The sequence below is a fragment of the Lonchura striata genome, chromosome 21, assembly GCF_050655825.1.
Source record: "Lonchura striata isolate lonStrDom1 chromosome 21, ASM5065582v1, whole genome shotgun sequence".
Classification (NCBI taxonomy): Eukaryota; Metazoa; Chordata; class Aves; order Passeriformes; family Estrildidae; genus Lonchura; species Lonchura striata.
Genome location: NC_140723.1, coordinates 7,081,147 through 7,100,018, shown reverse-complemented (window position 1 = coordinate 7,100,018; position 18,872 = coordinate 7,081,147). Strand labels below are relative to the sequence as shown.

The 18,872-nt window shown below is 47.0% G+C and overlaps 1 protein-coding gene across 28 annotated transcripts in view; it reads right to left on the bottom strand.

The window, feature by feature from the left end:
• Positions 1 to 18,872, bottom strand: part of EIF4G3 (eukaryotic translation initiation factor 4 gamma 3) — a 143,256-nt gene that overhangs the window by 100,425 nt on the left and 23,959 nt on the right. For 19 of the 28 annotated variants that reach the window (XR_014949729.1, XM_085558445.1, XM_085558434.1 and 16 more), the window contains exon 2: positions 615 to 690. Coding sequence is in view for 23 of the 28 variants with exons in the window: in XM_085558445.1 (XP_085414571.1) it covers positions 615 to 690 (76 nt within the window). In the remaining 5 variants the exon portion in view is untranslated. Of the gene's footprint in view, positions 1 to 614; positions 691 to 3,201 lie in introns of all 28 variants that reach the window. The other 9 variants (XM_085558435.1, XM_085558439.1, XM_085558448.1 and 6 more) reach the window with 6 other exon arrangements.

Sequence of the window (18,872 nt, the reverse complement as noted above, 5' to 3'; positions counted from 1 at the left end):
AACCCACTCTCCAATATGCTAAATAAAACCAGAGACACTTATAAATAGCAATGGACCCACCAGTATTTCAAAGACTTCTCCCTTTCTTGCTCCTATGCAACTAAAAAGATTCTTCATAAAATCATGGAATGATTAATGTTGGAAAAGACCTCCAAGATCAAGCCCAACATTCCACCAATATCCCAGTGCCCACCCAACCCCTGTCCCGAGGTGCCACATCCACACATCTTTTGAACACTTCCAGGAATGTGACTCCACCACTGCACTGGGCAGCCTGTGCCAATGCCTGAGCACGCTTTCAGCAAAGAGATTTTCCCAACATCCAGCGTGAGAGGTTCACATGGCACAACTTGAGGCTGTGTCCCCTTGTCCAGTCCTTGCTCCCTGGGCGCAGAGCCTGACTTCCCCCTGGCTGCACTTTCCAGTCAGGGAGTTGTGGAGAGCCAGAGGGTCCTCTCTTCTTTTCCTACTCACATGCCACCAAAAGGGTCATTTTGAGCACCATTTTTTCAGGGACAAAAGGAAGTTGCATTTTCTCCAACGCTCGTTTCTGGCTGCTCTGGGGTTTTGCCCAGCCCCGATCCCCGCGCTGCCCCGGCCCCGCGGATACTCACAGTGCTGTACACAGCCGAGACGGTCGGAGTGAAGATCCGATCCTCCAGGGGCTGCTGGACAGGACCTCGGGGGATTCTGCAACACAGCCAGTCAAGGAAAGCAGCGTGGAAGGCTTGGGGACCCCACCAGGGACACCCCACCCTGGAACCCCAGCTGGGCAGCTCCGATCCCTTGGGATCTCCCAGGCTCCAGAGACAGCTGTTCCCACCCTAGGAACGAGGGAACCAACGCAAACTTGTTGCTGAATAATCCACAAAACCTTGGGCCTGTCCCCCACCTCTGCTTCTGTTTGAAAAGGAAAAAGCCCCGGAGCCACAAGCCCTCAGTATTCAGTGGTCAAACCCTGTGGATCAGCAGGGCACTGCCGGACAATGGCAGCTCCTGTTCTGCCAACCACGCAGGAATCCTGCTGGAATTGTTTCCTTGTTTGCCTCTCTTCACCCAGTGACTCCTTTCCTCATCCGCCCACCAACAGAAAGGGCTGGCAGAGCGATGGGAGGTTTTGAGGAGCTGCTGCAGGGTGATTTAAAGGCAAATTGAATGAGTTTTCTTAATTGTAAAGGCATTGTGAAAATCTAAGGGGGAAAAAAGAAAGGGGGAAAAAAACTATGCACAAAAAGCCCCCACAACAGAATCTGGTTTATTTGTGGAATAAAACGGGGGGGATGCAGGAATCCAAAAGAATAAAAAAGCCTGACTTGGGTAACACCTTGTGGCCTCACATAGATCTAAACAATACCCAAAGCCCACTGTCACAGAAAAGGTACCTGCTGAAATATTTTCCTAAATGCCATAATCGCATTTCACTGTTTTTTTAATGTGAAATGAGAACAGCTGGATTGACTGAAATTCGTGTACCTCCAGGGCAGCAGAGCCAGGAACAGGATCCAGCCCTGCTGGTGCCCAGGCTGGTGCTCATTCACCCTACATCTCATTTTGCCTTTTTTTAACCATGACAAGAATTCGTTTGCAGGGTCTAAAGCTCATCTGCACTTAGCTCATCTGCCAGCTCAGGCTCAAGTGGTGTCATTTGATAAACAGAGAGGTTTTTAACAACCAAATGGGATTTAAAACCCTGAGTCAGCCAAACAACTGTAAGATTTGTCACAAACTTGAACAGTCACTCCCAGCCTTCATCCCAAGGATCTTGCATTCACCCCCAAGTTTTGGAAAACAAAAAAAAAAGCCAAAATCTGGGACAAAAGGATTAAAAACACACTGGAAGATGGAATGAAAACTCAAATTTCCTGCTGTAGCATCATTCCCTCTCCCCTAGAACATCCCTATAGCAGGGATGACAGCACAAGGTGTGGTATGGAACTGCCCCCCTTGTGTCACAGCTGAGATTTCCCTTCTCCAGGCACTCCTGACAATCCATTGAAGCAATTGCTGCTTCAAAAGGGATCACTCCTAAGTTTGGAAAAATGGTTTCAGCCCTGTCAAGGTTGGGATTTATTTTCTTATTTTAGAACTTATATAAGTCAGGAGGAAATAATCTCCTTTGAGCAGAGCAATCTCTCTTTTTGCACCCAGGAAGAGCTGCCTGAAGGAAGGAACAGTTTAGATGGATTTGCAGAGTTTGGAGTTACTGTTTAAGATCTCTCCTAGGAAGAGATGAGTCTCATCAGATCCAGAAGAAACCTTTTAAGTCCTTTTTGCAAAAGGATTTGACCTGGACATAAGACTGATAGGAACAAAATGACCTAAATTCCAGTATATCTTAATGAAATAATGGTTGGAGAAAGTGATTATTTCCAGCATCCAACTTGTGGCATCCACAGGCTGACTGAAAGACGCTGGACAAGTGGAAAGGTTCCTGCTTCCCTGAGAGGAGCTGGACTAGTGGAGAGATTCCAGCTTCTCTGAAAGGAGCTGGGCAAGTGGAAAGGCTCTTGGCTCCCACCAAGCCTCTTGGAGCTTGTTCCTGCTCCCCAGTGGAAATCACCACCTTCCCTCTCCCTCCACCTGCCAAAGGAGCCTGTTCTGGGATAACAGCTGCTGTTACTGGGGGAGAAGCGAGCCAGGGTGCCAGCAAAGCTCATCACAACTTGTGCTGATGAGGCTCTTCTAGGAAAGGGTTAAGTGACAGCATGGATACTCCACCAAGGGAGGTGAACGGGTCAGGGCAGGCAGGTGAGAAGCAGAACCTCATCCAGCAGCATCATTCTATCCTTCTGCACATCCACACCCACACCACCCCAGGGCACTCACTCATCTGCTCTCGCACACAGATTTTAGTGCCACTGAGGCTGCACATTCCAAAATGCAGCACAAGCTTGGGATTGCTGCCCTCAGGCTGCCCCAGCACAGCCAGGCAAGTGCAGGATGAGAGTCCAGCCAGCCCAGCCTCGCTGCAGCACTGGATTCACCACAGCCAGGAACACCAGGATGCCCTGAGTAATTCAGGCAGCTCTTTTGTGTTACTACCCTGCTGTGCTGAGATCCAATTCAGGAGCACCCTGTGCCCTCCCTCTTCCTCCCCCATATCCTGTCACCCACATTACTAATTTGGGCAACTATACTCTGAAATCATTCAGGAGGGTGGGAAGGGAGAGGGAGCAGAGGAAAAGCAAAGAGAATCCAAACCTCACACAGTTTTCACAGCTCCTTCCACAGGGAGAAAAGACGAGGAGAGCAATGAAGCAGAAGAGCAGGAGCAAGGAGACCCTGTTAAATCCAAGAAGAACCTCTTGAAGTACCATCAGCTGGTAAGGTGGAACTGCAGCCTCTGTTTTGCTCATGTCAGGCTGAATGACTCCTCAGAGCTCTCCCTGCTCCATCAGCATCATGCCAGGATCTGGGAGAAGGATGGCAGCACAGGCAGTACCAGCACTGGATTTTCCTCATCGCTGTTCAGGGCTCATTAACTCATGAAATATATATCTAAAATCTCACCTAAGTGAGATACTTCTGGCAGATTCATAAATGCAGGCACAGATGCAATGGGTGTTCCACCTAGTCCCCATCTGGCTGCAGCAGTGATTACAAGCTGGGGAATTTTGGGAGCTATTATAGACCCAGTGGGAGAAGGAACGCCGGCTGGAAACCACACAGAATTTTTCTGGAAGCCAAAAATCTCCCTAAAAAGAGGAAGAGCTCTGTTAATTAGACAGCCATGGCCACACTCTGAGGAGAGGGGAATATGTGACTGCTCTGTAAAGCGATTAAGGAAAAAAAATCCAGCCTGGAGCTGCTGGAGCAATCAGTGACACTGCCAAATGCTGAGTGAAATGACAGTCAGCAGGAATTCCTTGCAGAGATCTCCTCCTTCTATCACATTTATCTGCTTGTTCCAATCATATTACAGAACTGCGATTCTGCGAGATTTCTGTCTGCTGTTACAGACCTGGGAACACACACCAAAACCAGCCCTTCCAGCAGGAATTTCTACAGATTTCTCTGCTCCACCAAGATTGCAGGAAGACAGAGAGAACATTATTCTATTTTCTCCCGAAATGGATTCATTTTCCCTCGAATGGGGCTTTTCACCTAAGCTCATTTCAGCAACTAGGAACCATTTTACCCTGAGCACCGCTGACCTCTCCTCCCCTTCCAGCTCACAGCTCTGAGGAACCACCTCTTCCCAGGAATAAAAACACCTGCAGTACCCACAGGCACCTATGCAAACACCTTACACAAAACCAGTCCAGAACTCCTGATTTTCATCTCTGCCCAGAAATGGAGTCAGTCTCCCACCAGCTTCCCCAGGGTTATGTAATCCCCACACGTGTTCCCGCTTGTACCGAAACTGTGCATTAAAAATCCCAAGGAAAAACTGTCAAGCAAGATTACAGAAGGGCAAGAAACCACATCAAATTTGAGCATTTCTTTCAGTTTTTTTGAGCAAGGAATCTATAAGAGCCAAGCATGCAGGGATGTGATGGCAGGGAGCTTTCCAGGACCGTGTTTCTCCTCTGCAGCCTCTTCTCTATTCACCATACAATTAAAATGCAGGAGGTGAACATCCCAACAGCAGCAACACTTCATTGAGCTGGCTGGGCAACACAAAGCTCTGAAAAGGTTCAAAGGGAAAAGCTCTGCCACTCACAGCAGCTGGAACTTCCCTGGCATCACCCCATCTTCCCAGCTCCACCGGCCTCCACTTGCAGGGTCAAGCCTTTTGTACGGCACGGCACTCTCAGTCCTACCTGGCAGGGAGCTCCAGCAGTGAGATCCAGGGAGCTCTGGCAGGGAGATCCTAGAGAGCTCCAGCAGTGAGATCCAGGGAGCTCTGGCAGGGAGATCCTAGAGAGCTCCAGCAACGAGATCCAGGGAGCTCTGGCAGGGAGATCCCAGGGAGCTCTGGCAGAGAGATCCCAGGGAGCTCTGGCAGAGAGATCCTGGGGAGCTCCAGCAGTGAGATCCAGGGAGCTCTGGCAGGGAGATCCTGGGGAGCTCCAGCAGTGAGATCCAGGGAGCTCTGTCAGGGAGATCCGTCAGAGAGATCCCAGAGACCTCTGTCAGGGAGATCCCAGGGAGCTCTGTCAGGGAGATCCCAGGGAGCTCTGTCAGGGAGATCCCAGAGACCTGTCAGGGAGATCCCAGGGAGCTCTGTCAAGGAGATTCCAGGGAGCTCTGTCAGGGAGATCCAGGGAGCTCTGTCAGGGAGATCCCAGGGAGCTCTGTCAAGGAGATTCCACGGAGCTCTGTCAAGGAGATCCCAGGGAGCTCTGTCAAGGAGATCCTGGAGAGCTCTGGCCGTGAGCCGGCTCAGCGCCGTGTCCTCTCCCTGCATCCATCATCGAAGCCCACGGCTACATCCCCTCACAGCCACATCCCCTCACAGCCACATCCCATCTGTGCCACGCCGGGCTGGCTCCGGAGCTCTTCCTGCCCATCCCCATGCAGGCAGAGCCTGAGCTCTTAAAGAGGCAGCACGGGGGGTTCTCCGTGGAATTTGGGACCTGAGCACCACAACCCCGCTGCCATCTCGCTGCTTCCCCGACTTCTGTGCTGTGCACGCACAGGAAAAGGGATGGGAGGCAGCATCACGCTCCTCCTAGCAAGTAGACAGGGGATAATAATCAAGCCAAGCTTGTAAAGGAAAGGGTAAAGGAAAAAGATGAACTCCGCAGCACAGAGTGGTTTGGAAAGCTTCACGGCAATGAATGAGGAGTTCAGAAAGCATCAGTGCTCTCTATCAGAAGAATTAAATCTCAGCACAAACTCCTCAGCAGGAAATTTTGCAGCTTGTTTCCCCTCAGCTTTCATCTTGCTACTCCCAAATGTAGCACCACAGACTCCTTTACTTAGCAACTACTTCAGCAATCAATTTTCCCTTCTAAATCAATCCCTCTTTTGACAGATCACGTTTCAGAAGCCTGAGGAAGGAATGCTGGCAAAGCAAACTACAGCCTTTAGAAGACTAAACAACAACAATATCCCAAAGCAAACTCCACCAAGTGACACATTAACTGGGAAAAATGAAAATATATAAGATCAAAACAGTGTCATCATCTTTCCATGCTGAAATGCGAAAACCAAACTGACTTCTTCCCAGGAAGAATAAAATTCATGTTACAAAGCAAGTAACTCCAAACTTAGGGAAAGGCAGGATTGATGTTGCCTGGGTGACCATAATTCAATCCTCCTGTGTATCTGCAGAATCCAGCCCCTAATTACAGAAACCCATGCTGATTTCCCCCATTCTCTGTCACCTCCACATTTTCAGCTCTTACAGGACTTGAGCACCCTGACCCTTCACAGCTGAGCTGCTCTTGCTCATAACAGATGAGAGCTAATTAATATTACAAAAATCAAGAGCAACATAACTTTGGAAAACATTTAAAGACCCCACCTAATAAAATGCCTACCCTCCCTAACCATCCCCTGCCTCCATCCAACGACACATCCCATCTCACTTCCTTCAGAGATTGCATTTTATTTTAGGGCGTGTTTGGGTGGGGTTTTTTGTCTGTTCAGGGTTTTTTTTGCTAGTGGATTACCAACAAGGGATCAGGTTCTTTGGCTGAGTCTTAAGGAATGAGGTGGCCTCTGTATGAAAAGAGTGCTTTTATTTCCTTTTTCTCAGCTGGATGCAACCCCTCTTGCACAACGTGATGGGATGTCAAAACAAAGCACAATTCTGAACCCTGACTACACCACAGGTCAAGCTCCAGGGAGGCACTGGTGTTTCAGTGTTTGGTGTTTATTGTTACTATTCCAGGGAAAAACAAGTACAATTTTTTGCTGGCATGAGCACTCAGGAATACGGTCAAGGTTAAGAGCTGCAGGTGAGGAATTCCTTAAAAGCTCATGGCAGCTTTACACCAATAATTAATTCTGATCTAAGGACTATTTCTGGCAAGTCAAATGTTTTAAAAACAAAAGAACACAATAAAAAGTGTTTGCAAAGTGGCAAAAATGGGGTTCATGGTTTAAAAGTACTGAGATTTTTAATAGAGCAGTACATCATCCCTGTCAAGAGATGCAAACCTTCAGGGTCTGCCACTTTCCAGAACGACTTATCCCCTTATCCCCAGAAGGATCCGATGGCAAAAGCCATTATTAAGCTTGTTTCAACATTTTATGGCCCAGTATAAAGCTCCTTGGTGCCACATGTGTAGTCAGTGTTCACAGTCCAACTGCCATTTATCAGACATATAAATTTTAAGTGGATCAATGAAGTGTTTGTACAAACAACCTCTTTAATCCTTCATGCGTTTTGTGTATTAAACTGCATCAGTGGACTCTCTTTAAATTCTTGTTTATGGGCTATTTTATACTCGGAACAAAACCTTAAATAAGGTATTTATCTTCTCCTTTTGTACCAGAAATACACTTACATAAATATTGTTGATGTTTCACCACTCTTTTATTGCCTTGTTCAAAATCCCTGACTGCAGGACTCGTTCTTTGCTCCCCAACTGAACTCTGAGATAACTGGAAGTTATCATCCTGTCCATCCCTCTGCATTAAGTGCTCCTCATTAAATCATTCTCCCCAAGCTGCAGATCCAAATGTTACAGTGAGGCTTTCCCAGCTTATCCCAGCTTATTGCATGCTCTAAATGAACACTCTCCTTGTAACAAAACTTGCCTCAAAATACATCTTGAGCTTTTTACCTAATTATGTATCATTAATCTCAGCACCAGCTTCCAAATAATCCCAAACACTGCCTTTCCCTGCTGTCTGCCACACAATGCACGGAGCTCAATGGGAACAGGGAGAGCTTTCCAAAGAGAAGGAGCACACAAATCCCAATGAACCTCAATGCCTGTCGGAAAACAAACTTTCCACGGTTGAAAACTGCAGCTTGAAAGGAAAATGTGACCTTCTAAAGCTCACTGAACAGCAAGCTGTCTCCCTCTGCCCCCAGCATCTTGCCGCTGTTCAGAGTCCTGCTCCTCTCCCTTCAGGAGTCCCGCCACGTTTTGGAATCTGCGGACGCGGGCGTTGGCACGTCCGAGTGTGCGGCCCAAGTTCAGGGGCAGAGCCCACCTGGCACATCCCCATCCTCTCTGTCTGCAGCAGCCACAGCCACAGTGCACGTCCTGTTTGTACCTGAGCACGTCTCCAAATCCTCCGACTTACATCCCTTTAAATATCCATTCCACAAAATACCCCAGGATCCCAGACTGGTTTGGGTTCTGAAGGTCCTCACAGCTCATCCAGTCCCACACCTGCCATGGGCAGGGACACCTTCCATTATCCCAGTTCACTTCCAAGCTCCATCCAACCTGGCCTTGGACGCTTCCAGGGATGAAGTAGCCACAACTGCTCTAGGCACCCTGTGCCAGAGCCTGCCCACCCTCAAAAGGAAGAGTTTCTGCCCAGTATCTCCTCTATCCCTGCCCTCTGGCAGTGGAAAGCCATTCCCCTTTGTCCTCTCAGTATTTGCCTGTATAAAAAGCCCCTTTCCCCTCCATCTTTGGTCCATGTGTGATAATCTCACAGTCAAGCCAAATGTGAATGCCAAAGGAAAATTGGGGGCTTAGGAGGAAGGTAACAGAAAAAAAAATCCCTTTGTTGCAAATTATCCATATTCCCCACATCCCACTGATTCCATGACGCTTTCAAACACAAACCAGCAATACTGGGAGCACCAGCTGCAATAGTTCCACCTGCAGACAAGCACCTAATTAGCCAGAGCTCATTACTTCCAGGCTCAGTTCTGCATCTCTAAATTACCCAGCACTGAGACAGCTCACCCGCACTAAATCATCGCAGACCTCGCCTCACCCCATGCGTCTCCTGCTGGCACAGAGCTCCCGGGGCTGGCAAGACCCACGCGCGAGCCAACGCCACAAAACCCCAATCAATTCTTCTGCCCAATACAAATGTGTTTCTAAGGGCAACCTGATTTTGTTAGTTCGTCTCTGTCTCCCTCCACTGCAACCTCAGCATGGAGGCAAACTGGCTATTTTCAGCTGAGACATGGAAAGGTTGTTTGGGGTGGAAGAAACTGTGTCTAAACCCTGCTAATCCTGCTGGGATTTTCCTTGAGGCGGGGTGTTGGTGGGTGGGGGACGGGTCTGGAGGCGACACACGGAATATTTCTGTAACTGTGAACTTTGAGGTGTATTTTCAACATTCTCAGAAGTGTTCACAGCACAGCCTGGATAAGGTTAAATCCAGGTTTCAACCCAGCTGTGAAATATTAGTAATTACCAAAATAAAGCCACAGAGGCTCCATGGGTTCTGCCTGTGTCAGCTCAGGTAACAGGGTGAAAAATGTGGCAGGAGCGCATCTCTTGCTCAGCTACAGACAACTTCTCACCAGCTGACTCGTCCTCTTTCCTCCATAAAAAAACAGCTACTTCCATATTTTTTCAATTTACATTTTATTCTCAAAATATACGGACTCTTCTAAGAAATGAAAGTCAATGCATCTCATCAACTCCCTTCAGCTGGAAATCATGGCATTGCCACGGAGAGGCAACAGGGACTGGTGCCAATGAAGCCTTAAAATTCCATTAATTTTAGGAGGGTTATTTATGATTGTACTTGTCCATGTTAATTGAAACTCCCATTAGGCTGCAGAAAACAGGCAATACTCAGGAGCCTGGAGCAGCCCTATTTGTCTTCCAACAGACCCTGCTGCTCTGAGTGATTCCTCATGGATCTCTAGCCACAAACCCCAGGACAGGCACCTCATAAAGAGCCCAAAATATTAAGGTGGGGGAAAAAAGGCTCAATAAAGTGAGCTCTGGAGACTCCAACTGAATTCTGGAAAATCGGCTCTAAGTAGCAGAGGACTATGGTGGGCCAACATCCCATGGAGATATTCCAGATGAGGCCTGAACTCCAAAATGCACCCAATAAATTGGAAGCAGAGCTGTGTTACACCAGCAGCATGCACACCCAGCCAGCTCAGAACAACCTGGCCCCAGAATCAGCCCTCAAGTCCCAGGCAGGGCAATGCCAAGAAGTTGGGCTCATGCTATGTGATATAGTGCTAAATACCTCCTAAAATTCCATGAAATTACTATGGATCTCTGCTGGAGCTGTGCTGCTCTCAGCAATGATTAAGCTTTTCTTTGCTTTCTGCCCAAGGAGAGAGCCAAAGCGTGGGAATGAAGGATTTTGGTGCTGCTGTTCTTTACATTCATATATTAAAGGCAAACCTGGATTTTTGTTTGTCATCTTAAGGTGTACACCAAGACATCATTTCCTTATTTCTTAAAACAAGCACCAAGTGATCAAAACACAGAGTCAGAGCAGTCAGTGTGTTTGTAAGGATCCTACAATGTGTAAATGCACCTTTACAGGTGATTCACAGGCATATAAAGCAGGGAAAGAAAATCTGCATTTCCCTGTTGTTGTTTCAGAGGAGCTGCATGTTCCCAGGCACCAGCCATGTGTGGGAATAAATCATATCCAACATGGCCTAGGTAAGATCTCTGTCACTCTGCTACCAAAGTTGGGGTGACGTTCTTGGAGAACCCATTTCCAGCTGTCTGGGAGGTCAGACTGAGGTTTCCAAAACCATTGAGGTTCCCAAAACAGCAGGACAATGGGAAAGGAAATCATGGAATGGGTTGGGTTAGAAGGGACCTTAAAGATCACCCTGCCATGGGTAGGGACACCTTCCACTATCCCAGATTGCTCCAAGCTCCATCCAACCTGGCCCTGGACACTGCCAGGGATGGGGCAGCCACAGCAACCTGTGCCAAGGCCATGCCACTCTCACATGGTGGAACTTCTTCTATTTATCTAAGCTGAATTTTTCCTCTTTCAGTTTGAAATCATAACTCCTTATCCCTACAGTTATCCTTATCACTACAGTTCCTGATGAAATTTTAAGCTCTTCCCTCCTTATGACACAGCAACTTCCTGCTACTCAGTCCCTCCTCTCAAACCTTTCATTCTGCCTTTTAAAACTCCAAATCTGGCCCTTGCTTCCTTTCAGGGGATGAGCTGATTGGGAAAGAAAGCATTTGCAGCAGCTGGATGCTCTCAGACCTATCCCTAGGGAATTCCTAGCAGAAATGAGGGAACAGACAAGCCTCTGCTCCCAAGACTCCTGAGAGCAAGGGTAGGCACCCATGGCACCTAGAAGTTGTCAGGTGGCATCAGAGGAAAACTACTGTCATGAAGGTGTAATCCAAAGGACAGGCAGGGACCGAGAGGAGATGGAGGATTAAGCTGTCACCCAGGGGAAGGCTGCCCCACAAAATGCTCCTGGTGTCGATTCCCTAAGCACATCCCTGCACAGGACTGTGGGGATGCAGTACCCCCAGAGGCAGCAGCCAAGGCCTATCTAAACATAACCTAGTGATCCTAAACATCCTGAACATTACAATCATGGACTCATTAAGGTTGGAAGAGTCCCTCAAGATCACAGAGCTCAACCATTAAGCCAGCACTGTCATGTTCACCATTAACCATGTCCCCAAGAGCCACATCCACACATTTTTTGAACATTTCCAAAACTGGGGACTCCACCACTGCACTGAGCAGCCCGTGACAGTGCCTGACCAGGAAAATTAAACTACTGAATCAGATGCCTTTCCAGAATATTTTTGCATTCCCAAATGAGAACCAAGCAGATCCCCCTTGAGAAATAATTTTCTTTACTGTGTCCAGTTCTGACCCCTCAGTTTGGGAAGGACGTTGAGATGCTTGAGCATGTGCAGAGGAGGCAACAAGGCTGGAGAGGGGCTGGGAACACAAACCCTGTGAGGAACCACTGAGGGAGCTGGGGGTGCTCAGCCTGGAGAAAAAGAGACTCAGGGTGACCTCATCACTCTCTACACTCCCTGAAAGGTGGATGTGGCCAGCTGGGGTTGGGCTCTTTCTCCAGGCAGCACTGACAGAACCAGAGGACACAGCTTTAAGCTGCACCAAGGGAAATATCGGTTGGATATTAGGAAATGTTTTTCACAGAAACAGTGATGAAATTCTGGAATGTTCTCCCCAGGGAGGTGGTGGAGTCACCATCCCTGGATGTGTTTAAAACAAGACTGGATGTGGCACTGCGGGCCAGGGTTTAGTTGAGGTGTTTGGGCTGGGTTAGACTCGATGATTTTAAGGTCTCTTCCAACCTGGTGATTCTGTGATTCCCACAGGAGATGGTAACAATCTAAACCTTCAGTATATGATTTACAGGTACTGGGAGAACCACCAGCTTCACAAATCAAGCAAGTCTGGGAGGACTTAATCAGAGGATGAAGGTTTGATGGGACTGGGAAAGGAGGAGCATGTACACACCCTCAGGAACAAGCTGAAGCAGTGCTGTGCTATACCATAACCATGTATCTACCTAAGTCTGACTGGAGGCCACAAGGGGGTTTTGGAAGATGCTGCTCCCCACACCCATGTGCATCTATTCTAGGAGCACAACACACTGCGAAAGCAGCAGCTCACTCATCTGGAAGCACAGGGGATAAAAAGACCTCAGTAAGATAAAGGTAATAACAAACAGCTTTTAGTTTTACCCTTCCCAATTACAGAAAAGCCACCAAGCCATCCTTGGTGCACCATCCCCCAGGGGCTGATCAGACTTGACCACACCAGCAATGAAGGCTGCAAATACAGATACAAACATCAAAATCATCCAAACTGAGTAAGTAACAGGCTTTCAGTTGACCAGAGACAGTGACATTTATTCTAAACTTATTCTTGTGGTTGGCAGCAGCTGCTAAATCACCTTCTGTGCTTTGAGACGACTCAGACATCTGCATGTTCTCACAAAGGCAGAAGGGCTCCTATAGAAAACGCTGGAGGAGCAGCAGCTCCTGGCTTGGCTGCTCCAGACTGGGCTTGGAGCAACCTGGGACACTGGAAGGTGTCCCTGCCTGTGGCAGGGGGTGGCACTGGATGAGATTTAAGGTCCCTCCCAGCCAAAACTGGTCTGGGCTTCTATATGACCCATGAAGTTGATTTAAACAGGAGAAACCTTCATGATTCCTGATGAAGAAGCTTTTCCAGACATTCTCACATCCCAAAAGAATTAGCATTTTAGTGGCAGTTTACAAGACTAAATAGTTCAGCTGCTTCTTTTAATTAGAAGATTTTTATGCAACTATTGCACTGCTGCTATTCCCTGAAACAAGACAAAGCTCTGAAGCTCCCTTGCCATTGAAATACTTATTCTTGTGGCCCTGATAAAAATAACATCCCTTTTAGTGTCAGCCAGCAGACTGCCTGCCTCTACAACATCACCTCACCTTCTGCCCTCCCAACACAAAAAATTCTCATCTGTCTACTCAAGTAAAATGAATGTAATAAATAACATTAATTCTAATAACAACAACAATAATTTCTTGTGCAAGTGACTGAAGTCAGTGACTGTTACTATTTTACATGGCTCTTACATTGCATATCTCATACTTTCAAAACACAAGGGACAATCCTGGATCAGAACCAGAAAAAGCTGGGAAAAAGCCCAAGTCCTCCATCCTGCAATACCTCCATCCATCCATGCCTGGGTGGCCAGGTAGGGAAAGAAACAGAGATTTCAAAGGTGCTGCAAGCTGTAGATCTAAAAATTGATCTTCCCCTTGTACCCTCCACCTCTGTGGAGCATTGTTTAGAAACCTTCTGGAGCACTGTTAATTAGGGGGACAAGGGGGCATAACTCCAGGTCATGGGGTAGCCCCAGTGTCCCTGGGAAAAGGGAAGAAAACCAAGGTATGGCTCCCTGAGGGCACAGTGCTTCCCCTGCCCCTGCCACAGGTCAGCCTGCATGGGATCCTAAACCTGCCCTGCTGCCAAACACTGGTACCCACAGCTTCTGCAAGCTGCCTCAGCAAGGAATAATGCTCCTCAGAAAGGACTAAGGATCACAAGATTCCTCTGTGAACCAGCTCAGCCTGGTGAGTCAAGAGAAAACTATTTTTTTAGCCTGGCTGGGTGAAGTTTTCCATGAATTCTTTGAGCTGATTTAAATCACCAAACGTTCACATGATCGTCACATCTGAGACCAGTCAGCAAAGGCAGATCACCTTTCCCACTGCAGCTCAGAGGGACACCTCTAATCCCAACATGAAACCACATCCATGAAGGCACTCCCAGAACATCCTAAACTCACACTGTGAACCAGAGGCTGGCGCCTTTCTCAGCTGGGCAGAGCTCCTGGTCCTGCTCTGTGGCTTTGCCTCCTTTGCATTCCAGTGGAGGGACTGGGTATGACTACACACCAGGCTCTTCCTACACACTAGCTCTTCCCTTCTCCTCATGTTTCCACACCTCCACTACAGTCACAGTCCTGTTGGAGTCAGGAGAAAGCCCTGAGGGACCAAAGTAGATTTTGAAGCTATGAGAAAGGAGTAAAGCAATGGGTATGTTCACAGCAGCTGGAGTCACAAGGAGCCCTGTGATTCTCCACGATTATTTTAGTCCTTCATGTGAGATGGCAGGGAGGTGAATCTTGGTAGGATGCAGCTTATTCCTGAGGGATGGGGTCTGTCTAGGTGAAGGGAAGTGGTGCAGAGCAAATGAGTGAGAACCAACACAGACACCACAAGGACCACTTGAGCCTCAAGGCACTTCAAGCCTTAGGACAGGACACAAAACTTGTCAAGCATTTACCAAAGAAAAAATAAGGACATGGGGAAAGCAACACTTTATCTGAGAATAGATTTCCTACTGCTTCCCTTCAACACTGAGATTGTCCTCTATGTTACTTCCTGATTTGAAGTATTCTAATTTTTTAATGAGCAGTTCATTTCAGTGCCATTAGTTCATTAGCATGCTGAAGCTTTCAGATGTTTTACATACTACCTTGAACATGTCAACTCTTGCCTCCTCTGGAAAGACACTTTGGGAAGGGTACCCTTCCATCTGGAGCTGTGTCCAGCAGTGCACAACCCCATCCCGTTCTGTGGAACAGATCCAAATCTTGCAGCTCCACCCCTGCAAATGCTCCAGTATTGTTTAAAAACATCAGGTGAATGCTACGGTCACAAGCCAAGCTGTGATGGATATTTGGGATCTGTCCCTCCACAGCCCCCTGACCAAACAGCAGTGCAGTATGACCCAAGTGATGACTGTAACACAGGAGGGGGTTTGGAAGGGACAATTCCGAGGGAAGACAAGTTTATGCAGGGGTCAGCTGCAATTCCACATCATCTGCCAGGCGAGGGGCTTTAAATTGTTCCTTTTTCTGGTTTAGGGATTAAGCTGTGGGGAAGGAGATCACCAGCACTGGGAACAGGGAGCAAGGAGAGATCACGGACAGGGTCCAGCCCGGAGCTCATGATTTACCCCAGCTCCTACCTCTTAGTGCACTGGTGGGAACAGTATTTATAGGAAGTGACACTAAATAGAGCACTGAGCACTAATTTACATCCAGGGAATCTTTTCAATAGACATGACAAGCAAAAAACAGCCAACACTGGAAAAAAGTAAAATCAAGGAATCTACCATTGAAATCTAGGCATGAAGGTTTTGTAATTCAAGATATGGGGCATTCCCAGCTGGCACAAGGAGCTACAGGGCACTTGTCTCTATGTAGGCAGTTCCCTCCAGCCATCTGAGGACTTCAAAGCAGAAGGGAGGGGAGTGAGGAGGTGACCACTTGTGCTTATCTATAAAGTTCTTCAGCAAAAATTCAAGCCTAATGGAACTTGAGGCAGAAGAATGATGCCCTCCCTCATCCCTGTACAAGGAAACCAGGAGGTCATTGTCATTTAGCCTTCCTCCATACGAGAATTATACCCAGAAGCTGCTGAACATCCAGAGCACCAAATCTGCGGCTGCTCCCAAGCTCAAGTCCAACATAAGTCCATATATAATCTACCTAAATAATACAAGTCACCACGGGATCAGAGTTTTTAAAATATCCCATAATACCAGATATGTGGCTGCTACTCAGCCAGCTTCCTCTTTTTTGTGTTCCTCAGAGGAAGCAATGCTGGTGTTAGAGGACAAATTACTTATTAAGGAAGGAGTTTCCAGCTCGTGCTACTTCAGTGCAGGAAGTTTTCTGGCACAGCTTGAGAAAGAGCAATTTAGCAGCAGCTTGTGCAACTGGCTGCACTCTGCTCTAAACTGATGAATTGGTGTTATTATTTGGGATGCTGGGCCCATGCCTTCCTTAGCTGAGGGGGTCCCTCGAGGTGGGAGGCAGCTCTGAGGACCGGGATCCCAAGGAGCAGCTTACCAGCACTAACACAGGGGGCAGCCAGCAGGAAAGCTGCCAGGACAGGGCCAATTACACCAGGAGCTCCCTCACAGAACCACAGGAACAGGGACAAAGATCACCAGGAAGCATTCTGGGGCGTTTGTCCTCAGTGCAGCAAGCAACCGTACCCATCACCAGAGGGGTCAGGCACACAGGTATTTACACCATCATGGGAAATCATGCTGGAGGTGGAAGGTTTATGACTGTTTTATTAGAGATATTAAAACCTCTGAAATTTAGGAACAATTAAAGAATCCCCATGCTGCACAGCAAAAAATACAGAGCGAGGTAGATTTTTAAGCAGATTTAACTGAAAGCAATTTTCCTGGATGCCCGAAGCACCACATGTGGCTTTTCCAACAGTTATCATATCCCTATCAGCATAAAGAGCTCTCATTCTATAATCCTCTGTAATGCTTCAAGACGAAAAGTATCCCGCCCTTCCCATTTCTCCTGAGTCATCTCACTCTTCATGCTCCTCTATTTTCCCAGCAAATGCCAAGGTCACTAAGATTTTCCTGGGCAAACAGTGTCATTTGATGGCACAAGAACTGAGGTGTAAGAACCACTTATGCAACCCACTGGCTTTAACATAAGCCAGGAGTATCTGAGGTCAGCGCTCACCTGGGCAGCACAAACACAGCCCTGATTTTCCAGGGGAGGAAAAGCTGCTCTGGATCAGACAGCAGCCCAGTATCCCCCTCATTCCCACTGCAGTTATGCTGCTGCTACCAGTAAAGAAACCTTTCATTTCCCTAGACACTGCTGAAGTATATACCTTAAATATTGTACAGGAATAGCAATTCAGGAGCATTTATAAGGTTTGCATCCAAGTTTGGACAAAGTCCTACCTGTATATTTGCATTATATCCAATAATAGGGATGGATTTAGGACTTTTCCACCTGTGATTAAAACCCAATATTCCTTTAAAAAATAAAGTAGGGGCTAATCACAAATAACTGCAGCATTTTTGCCCCAGTTCTGCCAGAAGTTTCACTAACCATATCCTTGGATTGATGTACAATTCTGTACCTGTTATTAACATCAGCTAACATTTCCTGCAATAGGTGCTGAGTATGGACACAGTCAGATCTGCACCCCTGAATATTCCAATTCCCCCAGAATCATCACATTTTTAGCAACAAATTATCAGAATGCAGAAAAACCCTTAAAAGCTAACTCCCTCAAAGCCAGGCAAATTCACATTTAATCTAAAGCATTCTGGTGTCTCTTTGGCTGAGTTTGTTTACTTAAAAAAGGAATTTTTAAGGACCCATAGACAAGGAGTTTACAAAACTGCAGAGATAACCGAGTTCTCCTTTAAGTAAAAAGAGAAAACAGATGCTGTAAAATTCCAAAGCATCCAAGCCCAGCTAACCCACAGAGCTCTTCAGAGACCATCCCCATTAATTAAAGTGTGCTGAGCTCTGTTCACAACTTCTCACACACATTCACTAAATGGCTTAACTGACAATACTGACAATGATAGAATCATTTAGAGTAAATACACGTGTGATTTCAAGATTTACATAAGTAAATGTCCGAATTGTTATAAACCAAACACACTACCTGTGGATTTGTGTGAGGTTTCTTAGGGTCATGGATCAGAGTTTGCTTGAGAAGTTGCTTCTCCAGTTAAGTGGAATATTAAGCATGCTGCCACTCTATATATTAAATATAACCAAGTGATTGTATCTACGTCCTGTGATGTGCTCCTCCATATTTAAGAGCACACAGCCAAGAGAAAGCATTTTGCAAGGTCAGCTATTTCATCAGCCATCCTTACTTTTACACAACACACTTTTTACCCTTTCATCCCATGGGTTATTAATCTTTCCCCTATTCCAATATAACCAACGGCACTCTCGAAGGGGAAACCCAACTGGAAATCCCCAGCAGAAGCTCCATATCTTGAATGCCAATTAATTTAATCACACTTGCTATAGCCTGAAGTACCTGGCCTTAGCTACATAAAAAGGCTTTTTCCTCTGGCTGTTTAAGTGGACACTTCCATTTGGGTTGACTCACACCCAATGTGCCCAGAGACACTCCTGAACCACCATGGTGACCCAACACAAGGCCTTTTATAAAAACAAGAAATCAAAAAGTTTTTAGGGAGGGCAAGTGAGGATCTGTGCAGAGACAAAGAACAGAGAAGGCCGTTTCCAAGCAGGAGAAATTGCTCAGCCAGGTAATGGGTAATGTAATGTAAATGTAATCCTAATCTGTACCTTGCAGTGACAGAGCCCTGCAGCAGTGGGAAGCACATCATGGCATGTAGGGCAGAGGGGAAAAGCCCACATGGCACTGCTTTAAGGACCACCTCTGCCACAGGCCAGCTGAGGTGAGCTGCTGCCATAGCACCCAAGGAAGAGCCAACACGTATAAACACTCACTGAATATGTACCATGGCAAATCCCAAAGCAATCCATGCATAATTCCACAGACAGCTGGGAGTTACCTTCTGCTATTTACTAGAAAATAAATTCCCTGTTATGACAGAGAAAAGTGTCCTGAAAAAGAAAAATCCTTTAAGAATCTCCTCCTAACTGAAGGGATTGAGGTAGTGAAACTTTGACTGTTATTGTTGCTTCCAGGATTAAAAAACCCTCTACATGAGGGAAGCCTTAACTCAGTTAAACATACCCTACAGGCTTCATCCTCTCTCTCATCCCTTAAAGGAAGGGC